Source organism: Brachyhypopomus gauderio, chromosome 6 (assembly GCF_052324685.1).
Source record: "Brachyhypopomus gauderio isolate BG-103 chromosome 6, BGAUD_0.2, whole genome shotgun sequence".
NCBI lineage: Eukaryota > Metazoa > Chordata > Actinopteri > Gymnotiformes > Hypopomidae > Brachyhypopomus > Brachyhypopomus gauderio.
The window spans coordinates 32,332,469-32,345,832 of NC_135216.1; the positions used below are offsets into that span (position 1 = coordinate 32,332,469).

The 13,364-nt window shown below is 39.1% G+C and overlaps 2 protein-coding genes across 4 annotated transcripts in view; one reads left to right on the forward strand and one right to left on the reverse strand.

The window, feature by feature from the left end:
* LOC143517689 (uncharacterized) overlaps positions 1-13,364 on the reverse strand; it is a 121,106-nt gene that overhangs the window by 71,056 nt on the left and 36,686 nt on the right. The gene's annotated exons all lie outside the window — the stretch shown is intronic.
* LOC143517696 (uncharacterized) lies at positions 10,676-13,327 on the forward strand. Its single transcript, XM_077010447.1, has 4 exons — positions 10,676-11,160; positions 11,292-11,527; positions 11,945-12,129; positions 12,233-13,327. Exons 1-4 carry the CDS (start codon positions 10,911-10,913, stop codon positions 13,005-13,007), a joined length of 1,446 nt encoding a protein of 481 aa, XP_076866562.1. The 5' UTR covers positions 10,676-10,910; the 3' UTR covers positions 13,008-13,327.

Here is a 13,364-nt window from a genome sequence, read left to right on the forward strand (position 1 = left end):
GGACCAACGGGCAAGCCTCTTAGCGCATTTTGTGAGGTGGTGCAGCGTATCATGGGGGAGACACTGTGGTGATCTGTGGAGTGGAGAGGGGTCAGGATCCTGCATTAATGAAATTCTAAAACCTATCTCAAAGACAAGGTTTTTTTAATCATTTATTTAGATTTGCACACAAACACTGTACACTGCAAACCTGGAACAACAAATCAGAGATGGATTTAACGAGAGAAGGCAGCCCTGCCAAAAAAGCTAAGCGTACGTGTAAGTACCTTGACGAATGGGACAGGGAATTTACATTCCTAAAGAGGAGCATGAAGGGGCATAGCTACTCATTCTGTAAGATTTCTAGCTGTGATTTTAGTGTCTCTCATGGGGGAAGGAACGATGTCCGTCAGCACGAACAATCTACCAAGCACAAACGCGGGTTAAAATATGCCCAGGAGATGTCCCCATTTGTAGCTAGAAATACCACTAGAAAACATTTATTTTTTTATTCATTTGTAGTTCAAAACATATTTGGGGTGTTTTTTCTTCACTTTTTGCCACTCCAAAGATGTTTTCGTCTCTCCTACAGCCTCGATTCCAGCTATATGCAAATAACTGATTATGCAAATTAGGCGATGACGTCATATACGGGAAATGTCCCGTATTATTAAATACAAAACTTGACAGGTATGACACACACACACACACACACACACACACACACATACACACATTATGGACCACCACTCCTCTACACTCTCTCTCTCCTCTCTCTCTTTCTCTCTCTCTCTCTCTCTCACACACACACACACTCCCTATGGACCACCTATCTCTCTCTGTCACTCTTACTCTGTCTCTTTTTTAGGTAACAATCATGTATTTCCCCCTATGCACATATTTCCACAGCATGTTCAATCTTGTGCAACCTCTTGACATTCAGGTTGTAGTTTCTATGCTGCATAACTGGTATTTCCAGGACAATTTGTTTATTAGTATTACAATAACTATGCATGTCTCGTGTTAAAAATTTAGTTGTATCATATTAGTTTTTCTCAGTCGATTTGGTTCATTTCTCAGACCAGAATTCAATTCAATCTCCACATCTCCTTGTCATGTGCACATCATAATCACATTTCTCATTGTGTTTCACATTTTGCAAATGCTTGTGTACATTTTGCAAATGGTCATGGACAATTGTTGTTTTTTACATTATCAATTGTTTGTCATGTTTATCAAAATTTGTTGTACGGATTGTCTGTTGAATTGTCTTACCCTCCAAAACATTTAGTCTTTAGGTCATCACCTAGGTCAGGGGTGGCCAACCTGTCAGAGACCAAGAGCCACTTTTTTTACTGTGTTATGGCAAAGAGACACATCGTACACATGGGCTCGATTGAACATCACCAGTGTTGCCAAAATCACTTGTAGTTAGATTTGTTCTTGTAAATTGTTGACGGGAGGTGGGGGGCGAATGTAAATTATTAGCGGGGGGGGGGGGGGGGATGTAAGATGTAAAACAGTTGTTTCTGGAGTGTCGGTTGTTTCTGGAATGCCAGGGATTTCTGGAGTGTCAGTTGTTTCAGGAGTGTCAGTTGTTTCTGGAATGTCAGTTGTTTCTGGGATGGTAGTTGTTTCTGGAGTGTCAGTTGTTTCTGGGATGGTAGTTGTTTCTGGAATATCAGTTGTTTCTGGAGTGTCAGTTGTTTCTGGAATGGTAGTTTCTGGGATTGTAGTTTCTGGGATTGTAGTTGGTTCTGGAGTGTCAAATGTTTCTGGAATGTCAGTTGTTTCTGGAATGGTAGTTGTTTCTGGAGTGCCAAATGTTTCTGGAGTGTCAAATGTTTCTGGAATGTCAGTTGTTTCTGGGATGGTAGTCATTTCTGGGATTATAGTTTCTGGGATTGTAGTTGTTTCTGGAGTGTCAAATGTTTCTGGAGTGTCAAATGTTTCTGGAATATCAGTTGTTTCTGGGATGGTAGTTGTTTCTGGGATGGTAGTTGTTTCTGGAATGGTAGTTGTTTCTGGGATTGTAGTTTCTGGAATGGTAGTTGTTTCTGGGATTGTAGTTTCTGGAATTGTAGTTGTTTCTGAAGTGTCAATTGTTTCTGGAATGGTAGTTGTTTCTGGAGTGTCAGTTGTTTCTGGGATGACAGTTGTTTCTGGAATATCAGTTGTTTCTGGAGTGTCAGTTGTTTCTGGAATGGTAGTTTCTGGGATTGTAGTTGGTTCTGGAGTGTCAAAAGTTTCTGGAATGTCAGTTGTTTCTGGAGTGTCAGATGTTTCTGGAATGCAAGGGATTTCTGGAATGTCAGTTGTTTCTGGGATGGTAGTTGTTTCTGGAGTGTCAGTTGTTTCTGGGATGGTAGTTGTTTCTGGAATATCAGTTGTTTCTGGAGTGTCAGTTGTTTCTGGGATTGTAGTTTCTGGGATTATAGTTGTTTCAGGAATGTCAGCTGTTTCTGGGATGGTAGTTGGTTCTGGAGTGTCAAATGTTTCTGGAATGGTAGTTGTTTCTTTAGTGTCAGTTGTTTCTGGGATGATAGTTGTTTCTGAAGTGTCAATTGTTTCTGGAATGGTAGTTGTTTCTTTAGTGTCAGTTGTTTCTGGGATGATAGTTGTTTCTGGAATATCAGTTGTTTCTGGAGTGTCAGTTGTTTCTGGAATGGTCGTTTCTGGGATTGTAGTTTCTGGGATGGTAGTTGTTTCTGGAATGGTAGTTGTTTCTGGGATTGAAGTTTCTGGAATGGTAGTTGTTTCTGGGATTGTAGTTTCTGGAATGGTAGTTGTTTCTGGGATTGTAGTTTCTGGGATTGTAGTTGTTTCTGAAGTGTCAATTGTTTCTGGAATGGTAGTTGTTTCTGGAGTGTCAGTTGTTTCTGGGATGATAGTTGTTTCTGGAGTGTCAGTTGTTTCTGGAATGGTAGTTTCTGGGATTGTAGTTTCTGGGATGGTAGTTTCTGGGATTGTAGTTGTTTCTGGAGTGTCAAATGTTTCTGGAGTATCAAATGTTTCTGGAATGTCAGTTGTTTCTGGGATGGTAGTTGTTTCTGGGATTGTAGTTTCTGGGATTGTAGTTGTTTCTGGAGTGTCAGTTGTTTCTGGGATTGTAGTTTCTGGGATTGTAGTTGTTTCTGGAGTGTCAAATGTTTCTGGAGTGTCAGTTGTTTCTGGAATGGTAGTTGTTTCTTGAATGGTAGTTGTTTCAGGAGTGGTAGTGTTCGTTGTTTCTGGGATTGTAGTTGTTTCTGGAGTGGTAGTTGTTTTTGAAGTTGAAGTGTTTCCTGGAGTGACAGTGGTAGAATGGTTCTAGAATGGTAGTTGTTTCTGGGGTGGTAGTTTCTGGAGTGTCAGTTGTTTCAGGGATGGTAGTTGTTTCTGGAATGGTTGTTGTTTCTGGGATTGTAGTTGTTTCTGGAGTGGTAGTGGTAGTTGTTTCTGGAATGGTAGTTGTTTCTGGAATGGTTGTTGTTTCTGGGATTGTAGTTATTTCTGGTGTGGTAGTGGTAGTTGTTTCTGGAGTGGAAGTTGTTTCTAGAATGGTAGTGGAAGTTGTTTCTGGAGTGGAAGTTGTTTCTGGGATGGTAGTGGTAGCTGATTCTGGAGTGGGAGTGGTAGTGGAAGTTGTTTCTGGAGTGTTAGTTGTTTCTGGAATGGCAGTGGAAGTTGTTTCTGGGATGTAAGTTGTTTCTGGAGTGGTAGTTGTTTCTGGAATGGTAGTTGTTTCTGGATTGGTAGTTGTTTCTGCAGTGGACATTATAGCGGTAGAGGTTGTTTCTGTAGTGGTGATTAGAGTGGTAGATGTTGACTCTGTGGTGGTCATGAAAGTTGTGGGTGTTGATGTGGTAGGTGTTGATTCTGTAGTGGTCATGAAAGTTGTGGGTGTTGATGTGGTAGGTGTTGATTCTGTAGTGGTCAATAGAGTGGTAGGTGTTGACGTTATAGATGTTGACTCTTCAGGTGTCATTATAGTGGTAGGCATTGTTGTTGCTTCTGGCATGGAAATAATATATTCACGGTTTAAATGCTTTACTTCATTTTTTAAAATTGCAAACCAAATTCCAATTAAATTTGGACGTTGTGTAAAACAAAACAAAAAAACAGTATGATTATTGGCAAATCCTTTTGAACCTATATGGAGGTTAAGTAAATTAACCTCAGGCAGTCCCTGACAAATTTTCCCTGAGTGTCTGTCTGTGTTTCTCTGTTCAATAAAAGCAGTTGACTGAGTGTCTGTGCAGGAATGTGTTTGTGCTTGTATGCCCAGTGGTGTATGGTGCTCTGTCACTAGGGTCTGTCCTCTCTCTCCTTCCTGCACCCCATTCAGTCCCCCAGTGGGCTGTGGATCCTGATAGAGAGTTTGTTGTGTTATATTATATCCAATTGAATACACTACAAAGAACAATATATTTAATGTTCAAACAATTTTATAGTTTTTTTGCAAATATTCACTCATTTGGAATTTGATGCCTGAAACATGTTCCAAAGAAATTGGGAGAGGGGCAACAAAAGACTGGGATAGTTGAGGAATGCTCAAAAACACCTGTTTGTAACATTCCACAGGTGAACAGGTTAATTGGAAACAGGTAAGTGTCATGATTGGGTATAAAGGGCGCATCCCCTAAAGGGTTAGTCGTTCACAAGCAAGAATGTGACAAGGCTCACCCACTGAACAAGTGCATGAGCAAATTGTCCAACAATTTAAAAATGTTTGTCAATGTGCAATTGCAAGAAATGTAGAGATTTTATCATCTATGGTCCATAATATCAAAAGATTCAGAGAAATTGGAGAAGTAAGCAGCAAGGCCAAAACCCAACAATGAATGTCCATGTCCTTCAATCCCTCAGGCGCCACTACATTAAAAACCCATGTTATGTGTGTAAATTTGGATGAGGGTGTGTCTTTGTCCTTGTCTCTTTTTGTATAGGTGGGTGAATGTGTACGTGATTGGGGGGGGGGGTGTATATATGGGTATGTGTATATATTATAGGGTGAACGTGTACGTACATTTGTGGGTGTATATACTGTATATCCGTAAGAGTGTATATGGGTGTGGGTGAATGTGTTTGGAAGTGTATATGTTTGTGTGGATGTACATGTGCGTGTAGGTGTATATATGTGTGAGGGTCTATATATGAGGGTGAGTGTGGGTGTGTGTGTGTATGTATGTATGTGTATATGGTTGTGTGTAGGTGTACATATAATGAGGGTGTATATAAGGGGGTGTGTAGGCCTATATGTATGTATGGGTGTATATATGGGGGTGAATGTATATATGAGGTTGAGTGTATGTGATAGGATAGCTGGTTAGGGTAGGGGGCCCTGCTGGGTGATGGGTGGCTCTCGGGGGCGTGTGACGCCGGGCCCTTGCTGTTGGCCCGTGGTGGGGGAGGGGCATCCTGGGGTGTGGCTCTGTTTCCTCTGGTTCCCCTGGGCCTGTGCTCCTTGGTTGGGAGGGTGCTGTCCAGGGTCTCCCTCTCCCACCCGCTGGGGCGGGCATGTGGGGGTCACTGGGAAGTGCGGCCCTGGGACTCCACTGCTCCTGGAGGGGCCGCGGGTGGGTGGCATTCCCTGGTCTTCCTCTGTCTGCCTCTGGCCTCTGGGGGAATGTTATCGCAACTTTCTACCCTTGCTAGTATGTACATTCCGTACATTTATCCTATGCTGCACTTACATAAACACACACACTCACAGATACAAATACATCACAGTCATTTGTGCTATATGTCTTAGTACACTTTCTGGTCTTCTTTTAGGAGCAGCAGTTGATGCACCATTGCAGTGGTTTTTTGTGCCCTTCTGTCTTTTCCCTTTTTACTTTCTCTCCCACCCTTTTCTCTCCTCCTCTTTTCTATCTTCTCCTATCTTCTTGTGGTCCACCTAACCCCAATTATTATCACTATTGTACTGTATTATACAATTGTTATCATTTGATCTGTACATAAAAAACAAAGTTGTCCTCCAAAGATGGGGGGGTGTGTAGAGGTGGGCCGAAAAAAAAACCCATGTTATTCTGTAATGGATATTAACATATGGGCTCAGAAACCCTTCAGAAAACCATTGACAGTGAACACAGTTCATCGTTCCATCTACAACGTCCAAAAGCCAGAATCTCTGATGGTATAGGAGTGTGGCATGGGTAATTTGCACATTTGTGAAGGCACCATTAATGCTGAAAAGTATATACATGTTTTGGAGCAACATTTGCAGCCATCCAAACAAGGTCTTCTTCAGGGACATCCCTGCTTATTTCAGCAAGACAATGCCAATCCACATTTTGCATATGTTACAGTGTGGCTTCATAATAAAAGTGTGGAGACTAGACTGTCTCCCAGTCTAGACCTATCTCCCTGTCCAGACCTGTCTCCCCATCCAGACCTGTCTCCCCATCCAGACCTGTCTCCCAGCGACTGAAGTTAAATGGGAAAGAATTCCACCTACAGAGCTTCAATGATTACTGTCCTAAGTTCCCAAATGCTTATTAAGTGGTGTTAAAAGGGAAGGTGATGTAAAACAGTGGTAAACAGGACATCAAATCAGGCATCAAATTCAAACAATGAAGTTTAGGTGAACATTAAATATTTTTTAATAGTGCATTCAATTGAATGTAGGTTGAAAAGGCATTGCAAATCTTCATATTCTGTATTTATTTATGTTTTACACAATGTCCCAACTCCATTGGAATTGGGGTTGTATGTTGTCTCTGCTGAATCTCACTGCTTCTACTCAGTGGTTCTAACAACACCAGAAGTAGTGGACTCAAATTTCATGACTTGATTGGGGTCACATTTTGGTAAATATGCCGAGAACTGGTAAAGGATTTATGAGATTGACCTGCAGAGCCACACAGGACTGCAAACTTTAGTATGCATCTATGGGTCCTAAGGTGTAGCTACATCTGGTCTCTGGAATACAATGAGTAGAATTGGTCTACTTCACATAATTTTGCTTTTAGACAGTTGTATCTCATTTTTTCCGTGGCCTTGTTGGTTCTGTGACAAATGTCTTGCAACAGCAATTGTCTGCCGGGTTAACACGTGATTTGTGTTTTCTCAAATGTATTACCAAAAGATTTGACTAGTTCTGACAAACTCCTTTCAAGTAACATGTGAAATGTTGTGAAGTAATCCATTTGCACTTTGGTTTGCATTACACTATCATTTGTCAAAGGATTTCAAATAGCAAGATTATTAATAGCAATAAATGAGTCTAATAAGTTTATTAGACTAAATTAGCAAAAATTCTCATATGTTTTTGGCATTTTCAATAAACCAAAATCCCAGCATTATTTAGAAAAGTTGAATGTTAAATCACATTTTTTCCCTTTATTGTTTCAAATACTATAAATAGTTTCACAAGAACTTACCATTTATCAGCAGAAGTGCTGTGAACAGTAGGATTAGAGACTTCATTGTGATGATCTACTCCCAAACCTTTGAGCAAGATTAGAGATGCAATTCAACCCATATTTAGTAATACATGAAATAATTATAATATTTTAAATGGTTATGCAAATTAATAAAGCACAAGAGATATATCTACTTAATTATCTAATGAAGTTGCTGACAACTTTCTGCAACAGTAATTACAAAAATTATAATTAGTCACAACAAATATGCTGAGACTAATTAATAATAATTTGATTAATTATTACAAATTATTTGAGTATTTATATAATCTATGGGAAAGTGCAGTATGATTATTAAGCTCCAATATGAAAGATGAGTAAATATGAGTGGTGCTTACCAGAGAAACGTCTGCAGAATCCTCAGGGTATCCCTCTCTCTCTCTCTCTCTCCCTCTCTCTCTTTCTCTCTCTTCAGCAGTGGTGTTTGTGTGTCGTTGTGCTGCTACTGTTCATGCACTGATTGAGGTGTCCTGTGCCATATTTATACCTGAGCTGATGTATCTGTGCACGTGTCAGAGGACTGAACAAAAGGGGCATTTTAAACTGAGTTCCAAACCAGTTCTTCTCTGGATTCTTTAGGCCTGTCATCACTTCACCAGTTTACTTCCTCTCTTACCGTAAGAAAGAAATAGCTAAAGATAAAACAGCAAGAGAGCAGGAATGCAGGGTCATTCATAGCATGTTTCAGTAAGGAAATCTTTCTAAAGAAAATTCAGACATGCACACCAGCAAAACACACTTGTTTAATAGCTTGTTTGTATTCATAACAATAAATGCCAATAATGTCACATGACTAGTGAATCATAATAATATAATTTAACATTGTGGTGGAGCACTAGAGTGCTAATACTAGACTACTGTGTTAGTCATTGTGATTGAGTGCTACAGTGATTAGCAGAATAGATCTGTCCTGATGTCTTGGCAACAGCTTTGAAGCCTCTCAAAATTCTCATTTATCTGGTTTCTAGATATTTAGATTATTTTGGGTATTGGGAGCTAAAACTAACTTGTGGGATTTTTTTTTATTATCATGGATTCATATTTTAATTTCAGATACATCACACCTGTTCAGGAAGATTCTGCTGGTCAGCCATTCAATCAGCCATGTGGTCATTCAGTCCATCATGTGGTCATTCAATCAGTCATATGGTTATTCAGTCAGTCATACGGTCATTCAGTCAGTCGGTACATCTGTCAGTCATTATGACCGGTCATCATAATTGGTTGGTCAGTAAGCTGGTCAGATATTCAGTTGATCAGATGTTCATTGTTTCAGTCAGTTACTCTGGATTGTTCTACTGTGGTAATATGGTGGGATTGTTGTCATTCCACAGAAGCAAGGTGTGTCTGTATATCTGGTATGGAAGACACAGATAATACCTTTGAGAGTATTATAAACTGGATATCTGGTATTGACTACTGTGTATAAACTGGATATTCTGTATTGAAGGCTGTGTATAAACTGGATATTCTGTATTGAAGGCTGTGTATAAACTGGATATCTGGTATTGAAGGCTGTGTATAAACTGGATATCTGGTATTGACTGCTGTGTATAAACTGGATATCTGGTATTGACTACTGTGTATAAACTGGATATCTGGTATTGACTACTGTGTATAAACTGCATATCTGGTATTGACTACTATGTATAAACTGGATATCTGGTATTGACTGCTGTGTATAAATTGGATATCTGGTATTGACTACTGTGTATAAACTGGATATCTGGTATTGACTGCTGTGTATAAACTGGATATCTGGTATTGACTGCTGTGTATAAACTGGATATCTGGTATTGACTGCTGTGTATAAATTGGATATCTGGTATTGACTGCTGTGTATAAACTGGATATCTGGTATTGACTGCTGTGTATAAACTGGATATCTGGTATTGACTACTGTGTATAAATTGGATATCTGGTATTGACTGCTGTGTATAAACTGGATATCTGGTATTGACTACTGTGTATAAATTGGATATCTGGTATTGACTGCTGTGTATAAACTGGATATCTGGTATTGACTGCTGTGTATAAACTGGATATCTGGTATTGACTACTGTGTATAAATTGGATATCTGGTATTGACTGCTGTGTATAAACTGGATATCTGGTATTGACTACTGTGTATAAACTGGATATCTGGTATTGACTGCTGTGTATAAACTGGATATCTGGTATTGACTGCTGTGTATAAACTGGATATCTGGTATTGACTGCTGTGTATAAACTGGATATCTGGTATTGACTGCTGTGTATAAACTGGATATCTGGTATTGACTACTGTGTATAAATTGGATATCTGGTATTGACTGCTGTGTATAAACTGGATATCTGGTATTGACTACTGTGTATAAACTGGATATCTGGTATTGACTGCTGTGTATAAACTGGATATCTGGTATTGACTGCTGTGTATAAATTGGATATCTGGTATTGACTACTGTGTATAAACTGGATATCTGGTATTGACTGCTGTGTATAAACTGGATATCTGGTATTGACTGCTGTGTATAAATTGGATATCTGGTATTGACTACTGTGTATAAACTGGATATCTGGTATTGACTATTGTGTATAAACTGGATATCTGGTATTGACTGCTGTGTATAAACTGGATATCTGGTATTGACTGCTGTGTATAAACTGGATATCTGGTATTGACTGCTGTGTATAAACTGGATATCTGGTATTGACTGCTGTGTATAAATTGGATATCTGGTATTGACTGCTGTGTATAAACTGGATATCTGGTATTGACTACTGTGTATAAACTGGATATCTGGTATTGACTGCTGTGTATAAACTGGATATCTGGTATTGACTACTGTATGGCAAGCCGTTTTAGCTTTTATTCCTTTTTTCTTGATATCAGGAATTAAATTAATACATGTGAAAATACAATTTCCACTAGTACAAATTTAATTATTGATATCATAAATTAAATTCATTCAAGTAAGAATTCATTTTTCACTAGTAAAAATGTTATTTCTGCTAGTAAATATATGGCAAGCCGTTTTAGCTTTTATTCCTTTTTTCTTGATATCGGGAATTAAATTAATACATGTGGAAATACAATTTCCACAAGTACAAATTTAATTATTGATATCATAAATTAAATTAATTCACGTAAGAATTCATTTTTCACTAGTAAAAATTAAATTTCTACTAGTAAAAATTAAATTTCTACTAGTAAGAATTTAATTATTACATGTACAAATTATATTTTTGATATCAAGAATAGAATTCTTACTAGTAAAAATTTTATTCTTACTAGTAAAAATTCTATTTTTACATGTGAAAATTGAATTTCTACTAGTAAAAATTTAATTATTACATGTTCTAATGTAAATGAGCTTGATTTGCATGCGGATACAAAGGCGGAGCTAATTTACATTGCGCGCTTCTTAAAGAGACCACATGAAATATTGTCTTTCTTTTTTTTATACAGCTTGCACAGTGCTTATTTTTTATAGCTTCATACTACATATTTTAAGTGTGGGCTAATGTTAAACTCTGCCAATGGCCGACTTGGTTCTGTCACGTATTATGAGGAGAGTCAGACTTATTCATAGAAACGTCCAGCAAGGCAGTAATGGAGGCTTGCGTGATGTTGCTATTATTGATTCTCTCATTGCTAATCTACGTCGTATTGAAAATCATTTGAGTGGGGAAACGTTTGCAGAATTGTTTGAGAGTCTGACTACATTACAGTCTTCCATAACTGCTGATGTGCCAACTGCTTCGTACTCTGCACAGCGTAACAGCACTGGTAAGCAGCATTTAAGCACAATGTAGGCCTACAATATTAAGTTTAAATTTAATCTTTGAACTATAAGCTAGTTCTGTAATTATGTTTTGCACATTCCATTTGTTCAGTGTTGTTTGCACTGGCTATTCCAGGCTCCCGGGGTAGACCCAGAATTGATGTGTCAAGAGAACAGCTGGAACTCTTATTCAACCAAGGATTTAGAGCAAAAGCAATGGCACGGCTTCTTGGCTGCTCATCGTCTTTCATTTACAGAAAACTCAGATCTTTGGGAATTTCGATAAGGCAAAGATTTACTCCCATCAGTGACAATGATCTTGAACAGCATGTACGAATGCTCCATCAGCAACATCCAAGGGCAGGTTGTGAGGTAGGCTGTACTTTTTTGGAACTGAGCTATTAGACCAGGGGTCGGCAACCTTTGAAACATGGAGTGCCAACTTTAACATGTCTAGTCAATGAGTGTGCCACTATGGCGGTGAGTTTAAATTGTAAATGGACACAAATTAAGTATTATATCGCGATCGATCGCCAAGTATAAACACCTCCGCCGCTCGCGCAGGTTCGCACGAGTTGTGCAGAGTCACGCGCTACTGTCACTCGCGAAAGTATAATCCATTAATATAATAATTTATATTCATTTATATATATTTTTGCTGATGCTGGTCCAGCGTGTCGCATGCCAGTGACTATGCCTCGGCGTGCCAACGGTGGCACGCGTGCCATAGGTTGCCGACCCCAGATGAGTCAATGTTTGTCTGTGATCTAATGAGAACCGTCTTGGTAGATGATGAGGGGCTATCTTTCTGCTGCGAGTATACATGTACCTCGACATCGAGTGCGGGAGACACTGAACAGAATTGATCCAGCAGCAGCCGCACAAAGGTGGAGCAACGTTATTGCAAGGCGCACTTATCATGTACCATTTCCCAACAGTCTATGGCACATTGATGGATACATGCGCCTCATACGGTAAAATTTTATATAACTGAGTAATTAATTTGGTTTAATCATCTGATAACCCAACAATAAATCTGAGTTAGTATTAAAATGGTCCTGTCTTTTTTTTTTACAGCTGGGGTATTGTGATACATGGTGGTATAGATGGATATTCACGGGTCATCACCTACCTGAATGCCAGTACTGACAACACTGCCCTGACAGTTCTAGCTCACTTTGTAAGGGCAAGTTGCCGGTATGGACTTCCATCAAGGGTCAGATCAGACCATGGGGGTGAAAATACAATGGTAGCACTGTTAATGAACCTTTTGAATGGGGAAGGACGAGGGAGCCACATTACTGGGCTATCAGTTCACAATCAGCGAATTGAACGCCTCTGGAGGGATGTGTTCACACAAGTCATCCATTACTATTACAACTTGTTTTACTCTTATGAAGATGAAGGCCTTTTGGAACCAGACAATGCAATACATAAATACTCACTCCAAACAGTGTATCTTCCAGAAATTACAGAGAGATTGGAAACTTTCAGGAAGGCATGGAACAACCACAGCATGCGCAGTGAACATTCTCACACCCCTAACCAAATGTGGCTGGAGGGCATGATTGGCAGCCAGCAAGCAGACAGCACTGCAATCAACAATGTCTTTGGTGAGAATCCTTACAGTGAGGACAGCTTGGAAATACTGTTGGCACATCATGGTGTGCAGCTGGAGCAGTTAGAAGCCGAAGAGGAAGTCTTTGACCAGGCAGTAGTAGTGAGTCGACCACACATCGGTCTTAATCAAGAACAACAACGGACTCTTCAGGATGTTCTCACAGGAATTACAGACCTAAAAGACAAATACGTAACTTGCTGTAGAGAGATCACCACTATGCTTTCAGCCTAATGCTTTCTGAACTTTTAACTAAAAGTTTGATTGAAGAATGTGAAGACTATATAAAAAATGTATATTTTTATACATATACAAGAATATTGTATATACAGCAACAATGTGTAGTCCTGGTTGGGAAGCGAACAATAAGCAGATTGAAGAAAAATGGAAAACTCAATCATACTACATAGAGAAGCCATGTTAATTACAATAAAGATTTACTTAACTCTTGTTCTTCTGACATGTACATTGTGACAAAAATGTAAAACTGTAATGCCAATACAGAAACTCTTCCAAAGCTAAACAAATGTCAAATAAAATGTGAAAAATAAAAGAAAAAAATATTCTTTATCTCAACAACTTGTGTCAGTA